At 42.5% G+C, this 26,523-nt stretch overlaps 1 protein-coding gene across 1 annotated transcript in view; it reads left to right on the top strand.

The window, feature by feature from the left end:
- The window catches only part of LOC139754080 (agrin-like), a 292,522-nt gene that overhangs the window by 189,552 nt on the left and 76,447 nt on the right, over positions 1-26,523 (top strand). The window contains exon 5 of the mRNA XM_071671130.1: positions 12,676-12,903. Coding sequence (XP_071527231.1) covers positions 12,676-12,903 — 228 coding nt within the window. The remainder of the gene's footprint in view (positions 1-12,675; positions 12,904-26,523) is intronic.

Consider the following 26,523-nt stretch of genomic DNA (forward strand, 5'->3'; position numbering starts at 1 on the left):
GGGTTTGGTCGGGGAGGACGACCCATGTCACCCACCGGACTGTTGAGGATAGTGATGATGTTGGTGTGTCGTGGTGACGATAGTGATGATGTTGGTGTGTCGTGGTGACGATAGTGATGATGTTGGTGTGTCGTGGTGACGATAGTGATGATGTTGGTGTGTCGTGGTGGTGATAGTGATGATAGTGTGTCGTGGTGACGATAGTGAGGATGACGGTGTGCCGTGGTGGTGTTAGTGAGGATGAAAGTGTGCTGTGGTGGTGATCGTGAGGATGAAAGGGTGCTGTGGTGGTGATAGTGATGATGGTGGTGACGATAGTGAGGATGATGGCGTGCTGTGGTGATGGTAGTGAAGATGAAGCTGCGTCGCAGTGACGATGATAGTGTGCTGAAGTAATGATAGTGATGTGTCGTGGTGGCCAGAAGAAAGAAAAGGAGAATTTAACAGAAGGAACGTGAAACAGGGAACTTCGCTGAGGGAATGTGACGAAGGGAAACTTAGCCTAAGAGAAATCAACACAAAGAACACGACAGCGAAAGTGACTAGTGGCTGAGGGGAACATGATTATGAACAAGACCGAAGGCATAAAACTGAGAAAGTACGACTGATAAAGTATGGCTAAGAGAACATGACTGAAGTAATGCGAGCGATCATGACAGGGAATATGGGTAAAAGAGCTTGAATTATGGGTGTATATGATGAGGGAATTTAATTAAGGGAACATGACTCCAGGAAACAAAATTAAGGAAAAGTGGCCAAAGGAGAGAAGTTGAGGAAAATCTTTTTAAGACTTACGAAGGAGATCAGGACATTATTAAACTATGAACCTTAAAGCAGATCCGAACCTCAAGAAGCTTACGAACCTTGGGGCAGATCCGAACCTTGCGAAACTTAACGACCCTTGAGGCAGATCCGACCCTTACGAAACTTGAACCTTAAGAGAAACCCACGGACTTTGAATCACGTGTGTGAACCTTAGATTCTGAAATTCAACAAACCTTAGAACACGTGTACCTCTCTCTCTCTCTCTCTCTCTCTCTCTCTCTCTCTCTCTCTCTCTCTCTCTCTCTCTCTCTCTCTCTCTCTCTCTCTCTCTCTCTCTCCCCCAACTCGTCGTTCATTCCTCGACCGTTCTCTTGCCTTCCCATCTTCCCCTCGTCTTCTCGCACCCCACCTTCTCCCTCCTCCCAACCTCACCACGTCTCTCGCCAATAACCGAATGGAGACGTTGTTTGTCTCCTCCTCCTCCTCCTCCTCCTCCTCCTCCTCCTCCTCCTCCTCCTCCCCCTCCTCCTCCTCCCGCAAGAAAACCTCAAAAGGAGACACCCTCTCTCCTTCTCGAACGATCAAAAAGGCAAATAAAATAAATATATATGGCTCTAGCTCTGAAAGCCTGAGCGACCTGAGATTTACTAGAGGTAGGATATGGTGCCCCTCCAAAAAGAAAAAAAAAAAAAAAAGAAATGGACGCTTCTCTCCAAATCCCCTACTTTCTTCTAACCTCCCCCAAAATAACTCATCTCCTCTTCCCATCCCGTCACATCGACCTGGCTCCTCGACCCTCCGCTGCTGACCAATAAGAAAGCCACACTGGGGGCCTCGATAATCCCCGATTGGTTGGCTCCTTGACTTCTGTTTATTTTGTTATATCATCTGGTGGGGGTGTGTATGTAGGGGGACCCCACCCCCTCAGAACAAACCACTCGAGGGGGGGGCGGGGGTGTGTCCTCACCGTAAGGGGTGTTGGAGGTGGAGCAAACATGGTGGAGACGCATGGGCTGTGAAAAGTGGATGAGGATGAGTGTGCGGTAGGCCTTTCACTGCTCTGGTGGATGAGGTTGGGTGGATGGCTCTGTCCTTCCGATGGTGGATGGGATGGATGGATTGACCTGTCGTTACTGAAGTGGATGAGGATGGGTGGATTGTCCTGTCTGTACTGCGGTGGATGAGGGTAAATAGATAGCTGTCTACCTGCTGTAGTGGATGAGGGTGGATGTGCGGAGGGTTGTGTGGGTATATATATATATATATATATATATATATATATATATATATATATATATATATATATATATATATATATATATATATATATATGTATATTAAAAACACATATATGAGCTTCTATACCAAAATATCACGTAATAGACTCGTGTCTATTCGCGCGAGGTATTTTGTAAGGACAGTAACATATTTTCACATAAGGACAAATGAAAATTGTTCTCCTTCCTACCTCGGTGTCGGTGGTATGATATAGGACCGTCCTATATGTTACAGAGGACGTCTTCCACCGTATCCTGATCAGAGCCAGTGGCTCCTGCCCACTAGACTTCATCTGTTACAAAAGCGCTGAACCAATTTGTAGGGTCAGAGAAAACGGGATGATTATTTTCTCTCTCTCTCTCTCTCTCTCTCTCTCTCTCTCTCTCTCTCTCTCTCTCTCTCTCTCTCTCTCTCTCTCTCAGAAATTTGGCGTTGGGAATTGATTGGACTGCGTGCTTTGCTGCCTGCGTTCTTTGTTTAATATAAATAGAAAATAATAATGATAATGATAATAATGATAATAATAATGATAATGATAATAATAATAATAATAATAATAATAATGGTAATAATAATTATAGTGATAATAATGATAATAATTAATAATAATAATAATAATAATAATAATAATAATAATAATAATGATAATAATAATAATAATGATAATAATAATAATAATAATAATAATAATAATAATAATAATAATAGAAATAATGTAAATGATAATGGTTATTGAGTAGCCGCTATGACTCATGCTATTATTAGATAACAATTATGATTCTAGCAAATTTAGTTGTAGTAATAGCACAGGTAGCAGAAATGGTAGCAGTACCAAGGTAGCTGAAGTGGCTCTACCATACACTTGAGCTCTGTTTCACTTAAAAGCTAGAACACCCAGGTCCATTACCTCAAACATACTGCCTATATTTCCCTCTTCTCATCTTGTTTATCCCTGGGGATAGGGGAAAATGAGTACTTCCCACATATTCCCTGCGTGTCGTAGAAGGCGACTAAAAGGGGAGGGAGCGGGTGGGCTGGAAATCCTCCCCTCTCTTTTATGATTTTCCTGAAGAAGGAACAGAGAGGTGGGCCAAGTGAGGATATACCCTCTAAGGCTCACTCCTCTGTTCTTAACGCTACCTCGCTAATGCGGGATAAGGCGAATATGTATGGGGGAAAAAAGATTATATATATATATATATATATATATATATATATATATATATATATATATATATATATATATATATATATATATATATTCTCTCAAGTTTATGACAGGCAGTAGAGCAATGATTGCGTCTTGTCTAGCAAGGCAATGGAGAGGGGGTTTTGGCTCGGGCCGACCTTCCTCCGTTGATCAACTCGACCAGCCTGATCCTCTTAGCGTGACCCGTAATGCTCTCTCTCTCTCTCTCTCTCTCTCTCTCTCTCTCTCTCTCTCTCTCTCTCTCTCTCTCTCTCTCTCTCTCTCTCTCCCATCGGAAGGGCCGCCCATTACCCACGACTGCAGTTCCCTTCTTCATCAACACTGAAGATATATATATATATATATATATACAGAGAGAGAGAGAGAGAGAGAGAGAGAGAGAGAGAGAGAGAGAGAGAGGGAGAGCAACACATCTGGCTGGAAGTAACGCCCCTCCACCTCCACCCTCAGCAAGGGCCCCAGTGTGAGCCACTACACCCACGTGGTAAATGCCAAAGGGTTGCCAAGTAAACACGCCATCCTGACGTGTTTACCACACCAACACATGTGGTGTCGCTGCCACCACATCGCTCACGTGCGTACGACGAAAGATTTGATGTAAACCCCTCCTCTCTCTCTCTCTCTCTCTCTCTCTCTCTCTCTCTCTCTCTCTCTCTCTCTCTCTCTCTCTCTCTCTCTCTCTCTCTCTCTCTCTCTCTCTCTCTCCGAGTTCTGCGTGGTTCGTTCGACCTGAACTACAGGCCAGGTAGGTGGTGGTGGATGACGGTGGATAACATCCACTGGCCAGCCGGCCAGGGAGAGGGAGAGTGGATGCCGTGGTCTTGTCCCTGGCGATAATTAACTCTTCGTTAATTGGAAACTCGGGGGAACTACCCAAGAGAGTCGTTATCCGCGTCCTTTTGCCAGAGGTACGACCCTAGTTGGGTTTCCTGTGACCTTGTATGGTGACCCCGTGTGACCCCATATATATATATATATATATATATATATATATATATATATATCCCTGGGGATAGGGGAGAAAGAATACTTCCCACGTATGCCCTGCGTGTCGTAGAAGGCGACTAAAAGGGGAGGGAGCGAGGGGCTGTAAATCCTCCCCCTCTCGTTTTTTTTTTTTTTTTTAATTTTCCAAAGGAAGGAACAGAGAACGAGGCCAGGTGAGGATATTCCCTCAGAGGCCCAGTCCTCTGTTCTTAACGCTACCTTGCTAACGCGGGAAATGGCGAACAGTATGAAAAGAAAAAGAAAGATATATATATATATATATATATATATATATATATATATATATATATATATATATATATATATATTTATCTATTCATTTATTTTTGTGTGGGTGAAATTGTTTAACCTAGTCGTGACTAGGTTAAGTGAAGTGTTATTTTTTTTTTTTAGTCTTTTGTAATTTCAAATGACCTTTCGCTTCGTGTCCTCATGTAAGAAGGGGTCAAGAGAATAATGTGTATCGTGTGACCTATATGAAATGTAATTTTTTCCCCCTACATCGTTACGTTAACACCAGGAGAGACGTGTTGATTAAAGGGATACACCGTCTCCGGCGAGGAAGCTATTTTGCCGACACACGGTTAACATATCCATGTTATCATCATAATTATATTTATCATTATACTCGATCGCCGTTCCCTGCGTTAGCGAAGGAGCGCCAGGAAACAGACGAAGAAAGACCCATCCACTCACATGCACATATATACTCAAATACGCACATACACGTACATATACATACATATACACACATAAATACATACACATTAGTTGTAGTAGTGGTAGTAGTACATGACCCTACGACCCCCTCTATGGGGCTCCTACAGCTTTAAGAATGCGCTACAATCACGTGCAGAGAAATAATGGACTCTCCCTTAGAACAACGAGTTATGTTTAACGAGACTCTGTTCTCTTCCATTAAGTAGCAATGATACATCTTGCTATAACTACAACTGGGCGGAGTCTGATATTATATATATATATATATATATATATATATATATATATATATATATATATATATATATATATATATATATATATATATATATATATATATATTCCTATGAGTCCACGTGTAAATTAAGCACGATAAGTTCCCAAGTGCACTTTCGTGTAATAATCACATCATCAGGGGAGAGACAAAGTGCATTTGGGAACTTCTCGTGTTTCATTTTCCCCGTGGACTCATAGGAATATACTCGATCACGCGCAAAATTGTGATCCTTTCATATATATATATATATATTTATTCTTTCAGCTACATGTTTGGTCTTTCTATTGGCATGTTCTCTTGAAGGGAATATCCACTCTTTAACTGCACTAGCCAGATCCAGTCAAAGCATAACAAAGATTAAGTTCTTGCCCCGGATGTTGTGTCTTGAAATATAAGATTCTATTTTCGTATTGTTTACTTTAAGAATGATAAAAGCATGGCCAGGCGCAGAATCAAAGCAATGCAAACTATCATGAACGATACGAAATAATTCCTCTCCTTGAAATGTTTGGTTATCAATACGTCTGCTTCCTCAGCGCTCTTCGACTCTCAAGAAAAATGGAGTGAAATATATATATACAGCAACGAGATGATATTTAAACACTCCGCCCTTTAAAAGAATTATACATGTTAATGAAAAAAAAGTAAATATAATTCGTTCCAACATCGAGGAAGGGGAAGAAGCATGCTTAACAAACCAATAGATACTAACATAAAGAGAAATAGGAAAAGCGGCGCATCTACCTGCGCGATATGACGGCTCTTGTACTACTGATGAATGTCGTCCAGAGAAAATTGCTTCCAAGGCGTAACTGCGAAACTTCTTAATCGCTTTTTAATGACATTTTTATAGTCATTATAGAGGAAGGAGGAGCCGAGGTAGTTAGCTACAAGCAACATCCGAGGCAAGTTTTCGTAGGTTTTTTTCTCTTTGCTAACAGTATACCCTCAACTGAATGCCCTAATAAAGGCCATCTCATATATATATATATATATATATATATATATATATATATATATATATATATATATATATATATATATATATATATGTATGTATATATGTATATGTATTGGAGAGGATCACAATTCTGCGCGTGATCAAGTATATTCCTATGAGTCCACGGGGTTAGCTTATCGTGTTTCATTTACTCCGTGCACTCATAGGAATATATATATATATATATATATATATATATATATATATATATATATATATATATATATATATATATATATATGACGTAACGCTCAGCAAGCTCCACCTTTGCGAATGAAAGGTCCGGGGTTCGGTCCCCGCGTCTGGCGTAACCCAAAAGTAAGTTGTTCTTTCCCGATTGCTGCAGTCCACAGAGCAGTAGGTAATTACCAGATGACGAGATCCTCCACGAATCGCTGTCTGGTCTTTTTCAACGTGCTGGATAGCTTAGGAAGGAGAAATCCTTCAGGTTATGTTGGCCAAAGTTCCCCCTCGAAATATACAAGCATATATGCTAAAGTTCCCCCTCGAAAAATACAAGCATATATGCCAAAGTTCCCCCTTGAAAAATATAAGCATATATGCAAAGTTCCCCCTCGAAAAATATAAGCATATATGCCAAAGTTCCCCCTCGAAAAATACAAGCATATATGCCAAAGTTCCCCCTTGAAAAATATAAGCATATATGTCAAAGTTCTCCCTCGAAAAATATAAGCATATTAGAGAACATGATGCTTACATCCCCTTTTCATTCATGTACAGAGACTACCACATAATTTGATGTAATACTAGTAAATTTCATATTCAAATTGTATCATTTCTCATAGCTACTGTGCTCGTCTCAGAATGGCTGGTGTGAGTTCAAGATTCGTGAGGTCTTATCTTTGCACAGGTCTGTGTGGACATCCTGTTGGCTGTTCAGTCCTCACTGTGTCTACTTATGGCGCCTTATTTAGTAATGTCCAGTCCTATCTTGACTTACTGTATCAAGTTGGTTGGTTGGGTTAGTTTCTCGCACTGTCTACTGCCAGAGTCATTGAGGACGCTAACTTCAAGTTACCACCGTCTGTCGAGACAATACTTGAACGACTTTTATGTTCAATATGTAGTTTTCTAGAACCCCCCGCGTAATTCGCCGTTTCTCACGTTGGCTAGGAAGCGTCAAGAAGAGACGGAATACAAGACAGATGGCCTCATTCGCTCTCACATCTGTAACAGTAGCCCAGGCCGACGTTGTTACAAGCTGTTACAACATAACAACCCGACGCTGGGATTCACCTTCTCAACATAATATAGTCAGTCTGGCCTGCAAGACCCGCAGTGGCAAACTACAGGCCACAATAACCCTTACATGTTTGCTTATTTACTCGGGGAAAATTAGCCTGGCGTGATGCTGGAACATGTGGGAAAGATATTCACTTGGAGCCGCTACCATAAACACAGTTGGGATTGTCTATTACACCAGGAAATAGCCGCAAATGGGCGGTAATTACGTTTCTGTCAACTCCGACGTGTTTGCTGAGCGACTGGGCGTAAACATTAACCGGAATAAAATTTATTAATTGTACCAGAGACGTCAGCTTCTGCTCCAGAGAGAGAGAGAGAGAAACACGGAAATTTACCAGACTGTACCTATTTTCCCCCACCCACCCGCCCCCCATCCTCCTCTTCCTCCTCCATCGTTCTATCCTTTTCGGGAACTGGGGGAAAGATCCGTGATTGATGCGATGCGGGAATAATGTAGGGGTGTTGTGGCGTCAGATGGGAATGTGTCATTTTTTCTTCGTCAGAGCTTTCGAGACCCTGACTGGTGGGGGGGGGGGGGGGGGGGTGATGAATGACGAAGAGAGAGAGAGAGAGAGAGAGAGAGAGAGAGAGAGAGAGAGAGAGAGTATTTCACGTACTTACGACGAGGACTTTTGCCTAAGGAGGAGCGCGGGAGGGAGGGAGGTTAAGCGCGTAACCCTCTTCGCAGGGAGACTCTGGATCTAATGACCCTCTTGGCTTTTGAGAGCCACCGGACACAACAACATGCAGGCCTACAAGAGGGTCGTATTGGCTCCCGCCAACAAACTTGCGCGACATATAAGTAAAGCAATTACCCACAGGAATGAAAGAGGAACTGGATCCTTTAACAAGTTGCAGTATCGGTCCCCTGGGGCATTATCCCATTCTGCCTCGTCTCCCAGTTGCTTAATTAAAAGTATCCAGAAGGGCCCAACTTTCTCAATGAGTCAATGTGGTCTTCGTAAATCCGCTAAGAGGATTAAATCTCCTTATAGAAGAGTTGGGGGAGAGAGGGATTTAACTCCGTGAGAAGTACAGGAAGAGATTTAGTTCCTCCCCCCAGAAATCCAGATTAACAAGAGAGGTTTGGGCGTCTGAGGAAGGTTGGAGGGGGAGGAGGTGGAGTAAAGAATTGCGATTTTGTTATCATCTCAAAAACTGTTTGGGAGAGAGATGTTAGGACAACGCTGGCTGCATCTCCATTGTCTTGTTCGAGTGGTTTAATGTATTTCATCGATTCGCGCGATGACTGTGAGTGGAGAAGTGGGGGGGCGGGGGCATGTTATTTAGTCGAGCAGTGACGCTGAGAGTGAACTGGTCAGCTATAGATGGGTCGACGACAGGCCGGGCAAACAAGCAAACTGATCCTGGATGACCGAGGCATATGGGAAACATGGGATCGGTGAATGGGGTCGACGGTCGAAATGGTCGTGAATAAACCTGTCGACGATAAGAATGTCGACTAACGCTGATCTCACTTGTCGCTGTGTCGTGTCGAGGCGTATCTGAAAACAGTCTGTCATCGCCAAAGAAGAAAAGAATCGTTCTTTCTCATGTGTCGCGTCCCACATCCAGTGAAGTACAACAGCAAGAGTCATCATAAGCAGACATGGCTGGTTTGATTTAATCCAAGGAGTAAAGTCCCTGAAAGCTGGATTGATTATTGCACATGGTAGGAAAGATAGTGAGTGTCGTGAAAGAGGATGGAAAGAAATTATCAAAATAACTGTTGGAGGAATCAAGCGTTCGTATGTCATTATATGTCTGTATGTGTGTTTACACAAGCACACACATACAAGAGACGGGGTCCCATGAGTGTAAAATGCTCTCCGTGTTGGATATATGTATATATATATATATATATATATATATATATATATATATATATATATATATATATATATATATATATATATATAAGCTGACCTTCATTCGAACACAAGGTAAATATTGAAGAAGAAAAAAGTAGAAGAATGGTAGTACGTGTGGGTAGTGACTCGTCAGCTCGAAATCACAGAGAGAATATTTGGCTGGCGAGAACCGGAGGACCGGAGCCAGTTTACCAACATCCGGCCATCTCCGGGGCTAAACCCACGGACGTGATCGGCATCTTCGGCAGCCTCGGCTTCGTCAGTGTATCCCCCATCACCCTCCACCCCAGCAGGAGGAGGTTGTGGGCTCCTAGGGGCACACTTGTGAGGAGTAGAAGCCGGTGCTGTCTATATTCCTGTGTCGCCAAAAAGTCTTCTACCCTTTTGTGTGATTATGTGATGTGGTCGATGGAATCAGACTTCGGCAGGATGTCTCGGTGAAGTAAACGAGATCTCGTTAGGTTTAATGCCTTTCAAGATCCAGTTTCTGCCCATCTGTCTATGGAAAATTACCCTACGATTTTCCTCACTCCTTTGACGGATCTGTAATTGCACTTCTTTGACTCACTAAACCTACTCGGTATGACAGCAACATCCACACTCCCTGGGGAACTTCACATCAAGGAAATAGATAAGTCTGCCTCTTAAGAAACTGGGAGTTCTTTTGAGGTGTCGGAATTACTTCTCTTCCGATCAGTTGCGGAGTTTATAAACAAAGGATTGAGTCGCCCTTGTACGGAGTATTGCGCTTACCTCTGGGGTCGTTCTAGCTCCGCCTCCTTACTTAACCGAGTCGTCGAGTCGAAAGCGGTCCGACTTGAGTTATCAACTCTCATAGGCTTACTTCAAAACTTGACACCTCCCTTGCCCTACGCCGCAATGTTGGTTCACTTTCCCTCTTCCATAGATTATTACTTTGGTTTTTCCTCCCGAGAGCTGGCTGCTTGTATACCCCCGAACATTAGCAAGACCACCTAATACTGGGCAAGCTGCTGCTTCACATGATTACCGTGGGGCCTTTGGCAACGCGTGGGTGGGCCGCTTTGATAACTGGTTCTTTCCCTACAAAAAAAAAGGTTGTATAAACTGTATATACACTGTATATATATATTTTTGCAGTCCTGCAAACATTCATGAGGCGAAACTATTTCTAGTCGTATCCCAGAGGAAAGGCAAAGTAAAGCACACCGGGATGTTTCATTCATATGCCAATTTTGTCTAACGTCTCATTATCAAAATAAAACGCTGTAATCAAATTCGAATCAGTCTCATTGTATGTTTGTCAACACACTTTTCGTTCCTTATTAGGGAAATTCTGGTTCATGTTTATGCGTATTTTGATGTTCATCTCTTCGTTATGCAGGATAAAAAGCCCCTGACCCAGACCTGATATAGAGCAAACATTTTATAATGATACATACGACAATTATAGACGACATTTTATCATTCCTACGTTGAAACGACATCGAAAGAATTCTTCATCTTTATGTGATCTAGATGAATTTGGAATACATATATAACAGAAGTGTGCTCACTCACAGCCAGAACAAGTTCATAGATCCGGGTTGCCGACCAGAGAGCACTGTGACTTAACAAATAAGGTCCAAGGATGGATGAGATAAGAAATACCAAGATAAGAGAGGACTTAGATGTAACACCTGTATTGGGTATTGATTAAAAGGGACAAGCTGATAGCGTAAGGCCACGGACAGAGAAAGGAAGACACGAGATGGGCCAGGAAGCATTTAGAACTGGACCCCTGAAGGAGGAAGGCATCGAGTGGGACCTTCTTTGAATGAGATGGATTCAGGGCATCAAGAGCTGAGCTGGAGACCATTAAAGTCTCTCTCTCTCTCTCTCTGGCTTTTGGTGATAAAGTTCAGTTCAGTCGTGAGTTATTGTAGGAACTTCCGCGCTCTTTTGAATAGAGGTTTGTATAGCGTTAGAAGGAGATATTATGTTACGCTGGGCGTTGCAATCTGCTTCAGTTATCCGACACTTACGATCATCGAAGCACAATGTCTTCCTCATTGTTTGATTAGGAAATATGCTGTTTGTAAGTTCATTAGTCTTTAAGCTACCTCAATCTCTCGTATGTGATTGCGAAAATTCTCTTTATTTTTCTTTTTTGAGGTATTTTCTGTGTTATATTTGAAGTGCGAGTTGAGGTGGAGGAGGGGGGAGGCACTCTTGCGCTTCGTGACCTTTCAGAGGTCGAAAGCCGTGAAATCCAATAACTGACGGATGCTCGATGGTACAGAGAGATATATATATATATCTGGAAGCGAGAGAGAAAAAGTCGCTCACACAAAGCGTAGAGCCAGCTTACATCAAGAAAGCGTGAGCGCCCAGACACCCGTGGATGGTGGTGGACGAGCTATTCCTAGTTAGCGCAAGCTACATCACGCACATTCTTAGTCGTCAGAATAGAAAGTAAATTGAAAGCTACGTTTATGATTCGTTGAGAAATGGTACATACACATGGGTGATTTTATGAGAAATTTTCGGATTTATTATTTTTCTCTGTATACGCAGTTCTCTGTACATACATTCACACCTTACGTAGCACCGAGTCCCAAAATGTTTCTCATTTTCTTGCTATCCCTCCTATACGGTATGTGGATGAGGAAATGACATTAGAATCTGAATTTCTGGAAACGATTGCATTATGCCTCACCACCCAGAGCGGCTCTGCCAGGTCCGCGTGTGGTGGAGGACAGTGTTGGCGGTGGGGGATGTTGTGTGTAGACGTGTGGTGTCGAAGGACTTCTCCTCCCATCCTTCATCTCTTTCGCCGCTGAATGGCAATCATACGTTGCTCCTTTTCCTCTCCTTTCGCCACGGTTTTTGTTTTTGCTTCCTGGGAGAAGCGGCTACATGGGTGTAGGCGTAACGTGGGTGCTGAGGGCAAGTACAGGATGCGCGGTGCAGTGTTGTGGCGAGCTTCGTACTCTGGTGACTTAGGGCGACTCCCACCTCACGATCTGGCTCTGACTGTGTGTGTGTGTGTGTGGGTGACGCTAGGGTAGGTGGGCGGTGAGGTGACGACGCGGGTATACTGATGAGAGCACTGGTGACGGTGGGTGTGGTGGTGATGTTGGTCTGTCGACAGTGTATGGTGAAGCTGGGAGGCTTCGATTACGTGATGTCGACACTCCGACAGGTGTGCAGTGACGCTAATGCGGTGAAACCTGTCTGAAGACGGCGTTGGTGAAGTCGGCATTTCGGTGTGATCCTAACCCAACCTTATCATTTTTCCCCCTTCTTGTCTTCGTAACAGAGTCGCTGTCACAGCCGTGTGACGGGGTGGAGTGCCGGGTGGGGGCGGACTGCGTGGTGACGGCGTCGGGAGAGCCAGAGTGCCAGTGCCGTCCGCAGTGCCGCCCGGAGGACGCCCGACGCCCCGTCTGTGGCTCCGACGGCACCGACTACAGCAGCGAGTGCGAGCTGACGCGCACCGCTTGCATCCTGAACCAGCAGGTCGGGGTGCGCTACGCCGGCATGTGCGGTGAGTACTTGGCTGACTACCTAGGCCTCGCCTATCTTTGTCCCCCAGGCGTGTACACCCAACCAGATACTAACAGTTGAAGGATTTTGATAGATTATCTATTGTAAGTACGAGTCTTGCCTCACACGGGTAGCCCTGCTTTTATATATATATATATATATATATATATATATATATATATATATATGTATGTATATATGTTTCGGTGTGTGCTCAATATGCAATTTTGAGTATACTGTTTTCAGACAGTAATAATGCACCTCATATCTATTTTATTTCGAGAGTAATTACTGAGCAGGTACGGTGATTACTGAGAAAAACGTCTCGCATTCCCGCTTTCAATCCCATTCGAGACAACAGTGGACACTGTGTTCATTTTGAAATCCATCAACCAATGTGTGAAGATGATATGCACTTTGGGTGTACATGGTCTTATACTTAATGAAACTGGTTATACTCCGTTCATTATGTGATTGGTTTGGCCCAGGTCTTATTAGTATGATTGGTTATATCCTCGTCTTGTTGAGATTAGACTCCTTTATGTTCTGGTGTGTGTGTGTAAGAATGGTTTCGCTCCGGTCGTACGTCAGCTAAATTAAGATGATTAAATAGCGTGTTTGAGTAATTCAAGGGGGTGAAAGGTACACACTGAAGCCTTGAACGAAGTTTTAAGAACCACGAACTTACAAACTTCCTGCAGTGGGTTGATAAGACATCAGTCTACCCCCCCTTGCCTTCCTTCTCAAGCGAGTGAATGTAGCCGAGCAGAACTGAAAGATGTTTTACAGACCTGGCAACAGAGAAGATAAAAATAAAGAACAAAAAAAAAATGTAACATCATTTCTTGTAACGTGTTAGTATACTGTTTGGATATACTGGAGATGTGGTGGGTTGAATTCGGTCTCTGCACATTCTGCAAACATAAAGCAAAATCATTCCAGTATTTTTTTTTTCTCGGTGTTTATAGGCATATGTTGCGAATTTAAACTTCAAAAAAAAAAGAACAGAAAACGGGGCCGCCCCCGAGCTATGTGTCAGGGGGTTGTCAGGTTGGTCGGTCTCCGCGGAGGGAAGACAAACACGGGGGTACTAAAGAATTTACTAAAGGCTTGTTTGTCTTTGCCAACGCACGCTGAGTAGGCCGTTCCCAGGGAGGAGGCTTAATATCGTCTGTGGAAGTGAATGGCGTGGGACGGGCAAAAAAAAAAAAAGGGGGGGGAAGGTGTCGGATTGGATATGGCTACGCGTTTTAACCGCTCGAGAATGGACGGACGAGTTTTACCTCGTAATTAAAACGTACATGGAAGGAATATGATTAAGATAGGTTTTAATACGATGGAGATAGTTATATACACACACGACGCGGGGGGGGTTTGTTCCTGTCAAGTTTGCTCTGGAAACAGAGGGCGAAATGCGAATGAAGAAAGAACGAGAAAGAGAAATTGGAGAATGAAGAAAAATAAGTGGTGGCAGGGGAGATGGATACGCAGAGATTCCAGGAGATAGAAAGAGAAATGTAGATGGTAAAATTTTATACGCCAGGAGAAGTGTAGATGGTAGATTCTTATACGCCAGGAGAAGTGTAGATGGTAGATTCTTATACGCCAGGAGAAGTGTAGATGGTAGAATCTTATACGCCAGAAGAAGTGTACATGTAGATGGTAGAATCTTATACGCCTGAAGGAGAAGTGTAGACGGTAGATTCTTATACGCCAGAAGTGTAGATGATAGAATCTTATACGCCCTCATCATGACTGAAATATACGTATACGAACATAAAAAAAATCTTGACGAGAGATTAGTCCATGCCTACGTCTGATCTAAGTCACCTGAAATAGACTGGACAAACATTATATAACTCAGCACTTGAAGTAGTGGTTTCGGACCTCGGTCATGCTCTTAAAAGTTTAACCCATTTTCTTTAAAGAAAGACGCAGATTCAGATGAGGGTATGTAAACCTGGGAAAGATGTGGGGGGAAACACAAAAGAAAACGTTGTCTCACAGACCTGTCAAGTATTTCTCTTTTCTTCTGTTTTAGGAAAAATATTAATCACATATATATGTATTTTTTAAATATATATATATATATATATATATATATATATATATATATATATATATATATATATATATATATATATATATATATATATATATATATATATTTTCATCAGTTTTTTTTATTATAACTATTTAGGACAGTTATAGCCAGCACGGTCTGGAATTCGGTTTGGTTCTCAGACAAGCTCGTTCTGAATTGTTGTCTAGAATTGCCCCATCCTCCCCCACTTGTCAGAAAAGAAATTCCCTATTAGATATGGCTGAGTGACGGTCCACTGTGTGTGTACTAAGTCCCAAGTATTACGTTACGTGCAACTGAACGGTTGATTTTGAGTTTTGTCACAAGAACTGCTCTCTCTCTCTCTCTCTCTCTCTCTCTCTCTCTCTCTCTCTCTCTCTCTCTCTCTCTCTCTCTCTCTCTCTCTCTCTCTCTCTCTCTCTCTCTCTCTCTCTCTCCTAGCTACGTCTCTTTGTTGTATACGGTAACTAACTGTTATATTTATTTCTTGTATCTCCCCTGATGATGTGATTATTACACGAAAGTGCACTTGGGAGCTTATCGTGTTTCATTTCCCCGTGGACTCATAGGAATATACATATATATATATATATATATATATATATATATATATATATATATATATATATATATATATATATATATATATATAACCTCTCTGTCTTCCTAACTCCAAAACCATCCACCAGGGGGGGTCAAGAAGTGTATGCATGCACACTCCGTTTACGGAAATTAATTTTACAGACCTGCCACGGCTAACCCCACTCGATAAATGTCAGCGAGCCTTCATTAAATAATTACGAGTCGTAATGACACGAAATTATTGCCTGGCGATCACACAACCAAGACGTTAATTCACAACGGATTACAACCCTAGTCTTCGCCAGACGTCGATCCATAATGGGAGATTATAACGCAGCTGTCACAACACAAGAAGTCAATCCATAGCAAATTATAGCCAAGCCTCGATAGCCACCACATCCACACTTGTAACTAAAAATTTAACACAAAACCTCTTGTATTTTTGTATGTTTTATTTTTTTTTTTTTTCAACTCTCGGAGTGTGGAGTGCGCGGTTACAGAATACAAAACACAGCATGTTCTTCCTACGAACTTGTGGCTGTGTGATGAATCATTGACTAGCTGACTGTTGTGATGGATGAATGATTATATAACTGGTGTGATGGATGATTGATTATGTTACTGGTGTGATGGATGAATGATTATGTAACTCACTGACTGTGGTGATGGATGAATAATTATGTAACTGGTGTGATGGATGAATGATTATGTAACTCACTGACTGTTGTGATGGATGAATAGTTATGTAACTGTTGTGATGGATGAATGATTATGTAACTCACTGACTGTTGCGATGGATGAATAATTATGTAACTGGTGTGATGGATGAATGATCATGTAACTCACTGACTGTTGCGATGGATGAATAATTATGTAACTGGTGTGATGGATGAATGATCATGTAACTCACTGACTGTTGCGGTGGGACTCATTCTCACCCGGAGATTTACCCCATGAAGCCCTTCCCTCGCCTTCATTTCATACCCTATTGGACGCAGGTGGGGCGAGGCTAACTCAGTGGACTCTTGAGGGAACCTTTATTTAATTTTAGGGCTGGACGCTTTCGCTATTACCCTCTTGACCCCAGTGCTGACGCTCATACGACCCACGACGCTGCGTAGTTCGAATCGCATCCGGTGTGGTAAAGTCTCTATATATCAACCGACTGTTATATTTCTTTCTTGTATCTCCCCCGATGATGTGATGATTACATGAAAGTGCACTTGGGAACTTATCGTGTTTCATTTCCCCGCGGACTCATAGAATATATATATATATATATATATATATATATATATATATATATATATATATATATATATATATATATATATATATATATATATGTGTGTGTGTGTGTGTGTGTGTGTGTGTATCACTGGCAGTAATCTCGTCACAGTACTTCTCGCTCCAAGGGAGTCTACGTTTCCCTGCTCGTGGAAGTAGCGCAGCCTTTAAGAAGGTCTCTGGGTAACACAAGGACTCTTTTCACCGACATATGACCTCCAAGTTTTGAGGTTTCAATCGCTTGGAACACGAGTCGTATATAACCTGATCCTACACAGGATTTCTTACATAGAGAACTAACTTTCTTTCCTGTTTATCAGCTTCTTATTTCATCTATATATATATATATATATATATATATATATATATATATATATATATATATATATACATCCCCTAATGTGTATACGGAAAACGCGAGACGGTTATGAATAGTCCTTTCGAAATTGGTATGTTTATAATTATACCCTGAAAATTGGTATAATTTCCATGCTAATTTGTGATAGTTTCTACCTATAATTACCTCGACTTCTATATAATCATAACCCTTCCCGAAATGAGTACCTTAGACAAAAAGACAAAAAAAACAGAAATAAAGGATAGAAATAAAAGATTTTCGACGCTGAGCTGGTGGGGGGGGGGATAAAAAAAGAAGAAAAGAAAACGTAATCAGAAAACATTCTCAGAAAACGTACTCATCGTCACATAAAGTGTGTGTGTGTGTGTGTGTGTGTACAACGCACAACGCTGCTCTCACAATGAAGGTTCTTTTAAATTTCAAACGCTTGCCTCAAAAAGGCAGACGGAATAAGAAATCCTCGCGTAGCTGGAAGTTACTGGTTCTTACACGTACACAGTTTCCATCAAAAATCCAATTAAGAAGCGATGTTGTTGTTGTTGTTGTTTGTTTGTTTGTTTTTCCCTCTAGCAGGGGTAGACTATACTTAATGAAATGACTTATGGTTACGTCATAATGGCTTTGGAATAACAACCAGGTTTTGATTCTGGAGTAAACTTTCCCCCGTAGTCCAATCCTTCTCCAGAGGTGTATGACTCGAGCAACGGTAAAGATCTGAGGAATATGTTGTCTTGGGCAGTTCTACATGAGAACGCCCTTCCTCTTTCACTTACGTTGTGCTTAGATGATGATAAGGAACGTTGGTAACTTTAATGGTCACTTAGGTTTATTCAGGGAGGGTCCATGCATACGTCAGACGATCAAGTTGCATAAATTAAGTTCATTTACAATGTCTATCAACTGATTTAATGGTTATCAAAAGCTAAGGTCACGAAATATGAATTTTGTACTCTGGCGCAGCCATCTTTTGAAGGCACACCTCGTCATAAAATAAATGGAGTTTCCTAACCATCGCCGTGTTGGTTGGCGTAAGGCGACGACCAGTTCACTGAGATGGCCTCCTTATCAAGCTGCCCTTAAAACTGACTGCACAGAAGCTTATCACCAGCAACCTTGTGACATTCCTAAGTGCATGTGTGTACTTTGTTTATCCTGGAGATGGCCGGTCGCCAGATGAGCTGTGTATTGTTAGGTATGATGACTGTTGAGAGTTAAGTGATCAGTGAGGGAGATATGGTTACGTGATGATGACTGTTGAGAGTTAAGTGATCAGTGAGGGAGATATGGTTACGTGATGATGACTGTTGAGAGTTAAGTGATCAGTGAGGGAGATATGGTTACGTGATGATAACTGTTGAGAGTTAAGTTATCAGTGAGGGAGATATGGTTACGTGATGATGACTGTTGAGAGTTAAGTGATCAGTGAGGGAGATATGGTTACGTGATGATGACTGTTGAGAGTTAAGTGATCAGTGAGGGAGATATGGTTACGTGATGATGACTGTTGAGAGTTAAGTGATCAGTGAGGGAGATATGGTTACGTGATGATGACTGTTGAGAGTTAAGTGATCAGTGAGGGAGATATGGTTACGTGATGATGACTGTTGAGAGTTAAGTGATCAGTGAGGGAGATATGGTTACGTGGTGATGACTGTTGAGAGTTAAGTGATCAGTGAGGGAGATATGGTTACGTGCAAGTTGATCTCTCTAGTTGCCTAACGTTCTTCACACACGAGTGTTTTGTTGAGCTCAGTGGCTATCGACTGCAGCGGACTGGTCGGTAAGGCAGAAATCATAAGACGTTCGAATTGTACGTATGTTGTCTTGGATGTGATGATTATAATCAACCAAAGATCAGTCAGCCATGTTCCTTATCGTACGACTTAAGATACAGAATTGTTAGGTTAGGTTAGGTTAATCTTCTTTGGTTTGGTTAGGTTAGGTTAGGTTAGGTTAAGCTTCTTTGGTTAGATTAATGTAGGTTTCTTTGGTTAGCTGCTTAATCGGCAACAAAATTTCAAAAAATCCCTTTTTTTCTCTTTTCTTTTTCGTACTCACGTAAGGTACACACCACGGTCGTCAAAATGAGCCATAAACTCGCATACATGAGCCACATCTTCCTGCCCCGGTGTATTGTCCTGAACAACCCAACTCAACTTATATATCGTCCCCCCGAATCACAGTCGAAGTGACTCGAATCTCGGGGAAAAATTTTTCGGGTAGCTGGAGAGCTCTCTGAGATTGCTTCTTGGAATCCCGTCTGGCTCGGGTCCCCCCCTCCTGCGAGTAGGTAAACACGCCGCGTTCTGCATCAGTGAAACGTATCTCTAAATTTTCTCGGGAGTTCTCGGGACCTTGCAGCTCCTCACAGCTTTTGGCTTGAAGCCGTGAGAACTTAGGAGAAGGAGGGAGGGTGGAGTGGAGTGGGATGAGGGAGGGGGAAAAGAGGTCTGTCCTTTGAGTGAAGCAGATCACGCCGCTGATCAAGAGGTGATGTGAACATCGTGGGGAAAAAAGAGAATAAAGTTTCTGGGCGACCCCCCACTTTATTAATTGTGTTTATCAGATAACTGAAGCTCTCAAGATCTTTGCAAATAAAGAAGTGAGAGAGGTATTGACGTTATGTAGGGCACACCGTAGACGCTTTTTTTTTTTTTTTGTGAACCTCGTCAGTTTCACTCATGGGCACGTAATACAGAACCCACGCACGCACACACGTCTCCACCTCAGCGCACCCGCACTATCAGAAATACACCCCAGCGCAGCGCCGCGCCCGGCAAGTGGGACAACGGGAGAACGACGGGGCTTGGCCCTCGCCAGAAAGAACGGGCTGTCGTTGGCAAGATCCCATGTTAGGCTGACCTAGCGACTCTCTTTCTCTACACACACACACACACACACACACACACACACACACACACACACACCTGCTGGTGGGATGGGAGGTCCCCTGAGTGCTTGGGAGTCATCAGGTTCAGGTGTGTTGAGAAGGTGGTGGTCCTCCTTCATGCCACACTGTTGAGGAGGAGGTTTTCGATCGTGTTTCCCGTACCCTATGTAGACCTGCTCACTTTTTCCCAACAGACGACCACACCCTCCGTGGAGGAGAAGCACTACCTGCTTTGCTCCCTCTGTCCCTACGTTAAGAAATTGATGATACAGGAGGAAAAGGGAATTCCAGTACCCTCTACAACCTCCCTCCTCACCCGAGTAGCCTTCTGCAGGAGGCAGGAGAGACGCGGGGAGTGGTGTCCTTCCTCCCCGTATCCCCAGAGATGAATGTGTGTAGTCAAGGAAGAATTTGCTTGGGCGTAACCGCTTGGTGTATGACCTGCATGTAAGGGCTGACTCTGTGACCTGCATGTAACACCTTGCTCTATGACCTCATTGTAACAGCTTGCTCTACGACCTGAATGTAACGGCTCGCCATAAGACTGTGAACGTAACTGCTTGCTACGGGACTTCGAAATAGCTCTGTCCGATGATGTGCATCCGGGCAACGCAATCATCGGCATTCCTGAACACAACTGTGTCTTGTAATTTACCCAAGACGTATGGAGGGGGCGGGCGGGGGGTCTGGTTGGTTGGTGGGCCCAACAGCACCCACGGTTCCACCCACGACTGGCCTGTACTTAGCGTCGCTGTTAGTTAGATGGAAGTTTATACTTACCTTTACACGCAACAAAAACCTCGCCGGAGTTTACGACTACAAATGAAGGTACACATCAGAGGCAACGACTGGTCGCTGGTGGCCCTGTATCACACACACACACACACACACACACACACTGACACACACACACATATACACACACTCCATTCACCACCACACCAGTTTATTCAGTGTGTGTGTGTGTGTGTGTGTGTGTGTGTGTTTTCCTAATCATTGCTCCAGAACGAGTTTCACGGCCGAGCTCCGCCGGATGGACTCCACTGTTTCTGGTAGGCGACGCTCCGCCAACCGGATGATTCGACATAATTCGTTGTTTATCGGAAATTCTTCCGGTTTGCGGAAAGCCATCAGCGACTTTTCCGCAGGGCGGCGGTCGCGTGGCCGGCACCGCCGGAATCACAAACAGACGCGTACTTTGGAGGGCGGAGCGGGGAAGGGACCCAATCTGTCGATGTATAGAAAACGTGATGTGAAGAAGCTAAGGGGAAAATGGTGAATGGGGGGTACTATCTTTTTACAGGGTAAAACGTTTTCCTGAAAACATGGGGGTACTCTCCTTTCACAGGGTGTTTTCCTAAAAACATGGAAGTTAAGTGGCCATTCTTCGTCATCCTTAAATGGAAGGATTTTTCATTTCACATAGAGAAGGGGTGGGGGGTGGGCCGGTTTTAAGGGGCGGATGGGTGGTTGTCCAGGTGGTGGTAGGGCTGTCCTTTCTATCCCTGGACACCGAGGTGAATTGGTCTGTTCTCCATCATCCATGAACGGGGACGATCTGATTATTAACACGAAGCAAGAAGAAGAAGGAGGAGGAGAAGAAGAACAGGGAGTTCTCTTCCCTTGCGGCTGGCAGTATGTTGTCGCCCGGCGCCCTTTGTAGCTGTTGGAACATGCCTTATTTCTGGTATAAGGCTTTTGAGTCTAAATAAAAGTGATCCAGTTCCAAGCGCATACATTCCTTTATTGAAGTCATGGACTCCGGGCTTCCAGCTTTAGTCTTTTGTTTTTTCGTAGCCGATAAAAGTCATCTTGTTCTAAAAGTGTAGATCATTGTTGTTCCCGTATGTGGTCGAGTGCTAGAGTGTTAAATTGTTCTACTCAAGTGTAAGTGTTATAGAACAAGTATTATTCGTAAGTTCTTCAGTTGTCGTGAAAATGGTCCGTACTCGTATAGCCTTGGATTTTTCTTAATCCTTTTGAAAAAATAGATTTTCCCAAAATTTTCAGCATACTTACTTTTATGTATGCTGAATACGAATCTTTGGTCAAAATATAGAAATTTGTGTAATTACTCCAGTAATTAGATTTGAATTTTGTCATAATTAGTCAAGGTGCTAATTAAACGGTTAAATTTATGAATTACAGTCTTTTGACTCCAAATACTTAAATACCATATAAAATAACATCTATACATAGATTTTCATTAAAATCTGAGGAAGTTGAAAATCTGAGCAAAAAAAAAAAAAAATGCAAGGCCTGAGATTTTTCGTGATTTTTTGAAAAAATTGATTTTCTTGAAATTTTCAGCATAGATACTTTTATGTATGCTGAATACGAATCTGTGGTCAAAATCTAAAAATTCGTATAATTACTCGAGTAATTAGCATTTAAGTTTTATAATTAGTCCATGTGCTAATTGAACATTTAATATTATGAATTACAGTCTTTTGACTCCAAATCCTTAAATACCATATAGAATAACATCTATACACAGATTTTCATTAAAATCTGAGGAAACAAAATCTGAGCAAAAAAAAAAAAAAATGCAAGGCTATAGCCTTGGATTTTTCTTGATTTTTTGAAGAAATAGATTTTCTTGAAATTTTCAGCATAGATACTTTATATATGCTTGATACGAATCTGTGGTGAAAATCTAAAAATTTGAATAATTGCTCGAGTAATTAGCATTTGAATTATATCATTAGTCCAGGTGGTAATTAAACGGTCAAATTTATGAATTACAGTCTTTTGACTCCAAATACTTAGATACCATATAAAATAACATCTATACATAGATTTTTATTTAAATCTGAGGAAGTTGAAAATCTGAGCATAAAAATGTAAGGCTATAGCCTTGGGTTTTCTTGATTTTTTTTGAAAAAATAGATTTTCTTGAAATGTTCAGCATAGTTACTTTTATGTATGCTGAATACGAATCTGTTGTCAAAATCTAAAAATTCGAATAATTACTCGAGTAATTAGCATTTGAATTTTATCATAATTAGTCCAGGTGGTAATTAAACGGTTAAATTTATGAATTACAGTCTTTTGACTCCAAATACTTAAATACCATATAAAATAACATCTATACGCAGATTTTCATTAAAATCTGAGGCAGTTGCAAATCTGAGCAAAAAAAAATGTAAGGCTATAGGCTGGGATTTTTCTTGATTTTTTGAAAAAGTCGATTTTCATGAAATGTTCAGCATACTTACTATTATATATGCTGAATACGTATCTGTGGTCAAAATCTAAAAATGCGAATAATTACTCGAGCAATTAGCATTTGAATTTAATTATAATATGTCCAGGTGGTAATTCAACGGTCAAATTTATGAATTACAGTCTTTTGTCTCCAAATACTTAAATACCATATGAAATAACATCTATACACAGATTTTCATTAAAATCTGAGGAAGTTGAGAATCTGAGCAAAAAAAAATGTAAGGCTATAGGCTGGGATTTTTCTTGATTTTTTTTGAAAAAATAGATTTTCTTCAAATGTTCAGCATAGTTACTTTTATATATGCTGAATACGTATATGTGGTCAAAATCTAAAAATTCGTATAATTAGTCGAGTAATTAGCATTTAAATTTTATCATAATTAGTCCAGATGATAATTAGACACTTAATATTAGGAATTACATTCTTTTGATTCCAAATCCTCAAACGCCATTTAAAATGACATCTATACACAGATTTTCATTAAAATCTGAGGAAGTTGAAAATCTGAGCAAAAAAAAATGTCAGCCTTGGATTTTTCTTGATTTTTTTGAAAAAATAGATTTTCTTGAAATTTTCAGCATAGATACCTTTATGTAAGCTGAATACGAATCTGTGGTCAAAATCTAAATATTCGTATAATTACTCGAGTAATTACCATTTGAATTTTATCATAATTAGACCAGGCGCTAAGTAACCGGTTCATATCATGAATTACAGTCTTTTGACCTCAAATACTTAGATACCATATAAAATAACATCTATACGCAGATTTTCATTAAAATCTGAGGAAGTTGAAAATCTTAATATTTGGTGTTCCAGAATCCAGTGAATATCTTCTTCCCACTCGTTATATCCAGGTTCGGCTGGTGTCAGTGTTTCTGTCGTGTTTGATATCATACCACGCCTCGCTTACCACGGGTAAACAACCTTGGTATATTTCACATCGTCGGTGTTGAAATACTTTGAAAGATCTTCGGTTTCAACACAGAAGGACATTAGACGTTAGATATTTTGTGTACGGAGCTCCCATAGCCGGTTCTCTCTCTCTCTCTCTCTCTCTCTCTCTCTCTCTCTCTCTCTCTCTCTCTCTCTCTCTCTCTCTCTCTCTCTCTCTCTCGGTCCATCACTCCTAACGGAGGTGTGCCTTTTTGGGTTTTGCCCTCTTGCCCTGAAAGCACCCTTCTACGGGTTTTTCCCCACGGCTCTGAGGATGCCAGCCACGTCCACCGGGCGGGACCACAAATCTAGAAGTATGTGTGTGTGTGTGTGTGTGTGTGTGTGAGTTGAATGCTGGACAGTTTAGGAGCAAGTCTTCAGGACTTTTAGTGTTCATTGTCTTCAGTCTTCAGCGACGAAGTTGTATATATATATATATATATATATATATATATATATATATATATATATATATATATATATATATATTGTTGCCAGGCTTGGGAGAGTGGGTCGTCTCCGCTGAGATGAACGACCTTTGATGGATGACTTCAGAGACCCGAGTGTCCCCAAGAGAAAGACAGAACTCGGCACCAAGTTTCACGTGTGTGATCGCTCCGTGGCTGTGTCTGGTGGGTGGGTCTCGGCCCGTCAGCTCCTCCTCTCCCCGCCCCTCTCCCCGGGGCTCGTCAGTCTGAGGTCTTCTTCTTGAAGGAACCGTCCTTTGGGGAGAGAGAAAGAGAGAGAGAGAGAGAGAGAGAGAGAGAGAGAGAGAGAGAGAGAGAGAGAGAGAGAGAGAGAGAGAGGACAGAAGCAGCAGCAGCAGCAGCAGCTCACGTCGTGGCCGCGACTCGGCGCCAGAGAAATTTGTAAGTCCGGTTGTCTCTTACGTTCGCCGGAGTTCCTCCTCAGATGCTAACGTCAGCGTCGAAGTCTTTCAAGTCCTTTTTTTTCTTTTTCTTTATGTGGACGCTCTTAAAGCTGGGCTCTGGGGTCAGCTAAGCCGCCCCGGGTCACTCGCAGTTGGCTAGCTCACCCTCAGGCTTGTTCTGCCGGTATGTCACGGATCTCACAGCACGGGGAGAAGGTGCCGGCCACCGTATAACTCACACCTTCGGGCAGGTTGTTGTTGGCTCTGGAGAACGCGTCTCCTGCACTGACGGGTGATGGCAACGAGGAGGAGACGCCGCACGCCACAGAGATGGAAGCCGTTGATTCTCTTCCCAGCTGTGTGTGTGTGTGTGTGTGTGTGTGTGGTCCATGACCAGCCATATTTCAGCATTCCCGTCATGGTTGTGAGTCTGGGGTTTGTTGTTGTTGTTGTTGTTGTTGTTCCAGGCGTCGATGCTACAGGTGGTGGCTGTTCTCCTCCACCTTACAAGACCAGTGAGGTCCTCGTCGATCGAAGACCTCATCCCTGACTTGCAAGTTGGCAGACTTTGTTAGCCCGAGGAAGGGTCTCATCAAGAGTTGTCACTCGCTGTTTGTCTGTGACGTCTCGTCTCCGGAGCAACAACATGGTGGTTTGAGGGGAGAACCTCGGGCATCCAAGAGGTAGCCAGACCTCGAGGTTCTGTAGCTGGTCTTCATCGTCGGGAGCGCGAGCGGCATCGCCCGGGGAGCAGGAGGTTTTCAGCTGTATCTTGTGGTCTTTGCCTTTGAGTCGAGTAAGAGCACATGATCCGCAGTCACGTCTTGCGTACAGATAGACCACAAGGAAGGTGGTAAAGACCTCTGGATGAGCCCAGGAAGCCTTTGTGAAGAAAGTGATCTATTTTCTCAGGGTCTTGTCATCCGCGCTTTGCGGCACTGCTACTTCGTCTTTCCCCCCTGCAGAGAGAGAGAGAGAGAGAGAGAGAGAGAGAGAGAGAGAGAGAGAGACAGTAGAGGCGTTGGTACGACAGCTTTGGCCGCCCTTACACTCACACACCCACACACACCCATGCATCAGCGCCTCAGCTGGGAATGCTGCTGTCTTTCCTCCCCTAACTGTCTTTTCCCCCCCACTTACCCGAGGAGCCTGTGTGGCCTGGGTCGCCTCTGGCACTGACAACCTCTGCATCGAGGTCCACCACACTTCGCCAGGTGGCTCCTGGCTGGAGTCCAGTGGCGAATTCTTCTGCCTGACGGACTTATCCGTGTGTGTGTGTGTGTGTGTGTGTGTGTGTGTGTGTGTGTGTGTGTGTGTGTGTGTGTTTTAACAATAAGAATATGTACATCTTTCCACACAAATAACGACATATTAATACACACACA

Source organism: Panulirus ornatus, chromosome 16 (genome assembly GCF_036320965.1).
Source record: "Panulirus ornatus isolate Po-2019 chromosome 16, ASM3632096v1, whole genome shotgun sequence".
Taxonomy (NCBI): Eukaryota; Metazoa; Arthropoda; class Malacostraca; order Decapoda; family Palinuridae; genus Panulirus; species Panulirus ornatus.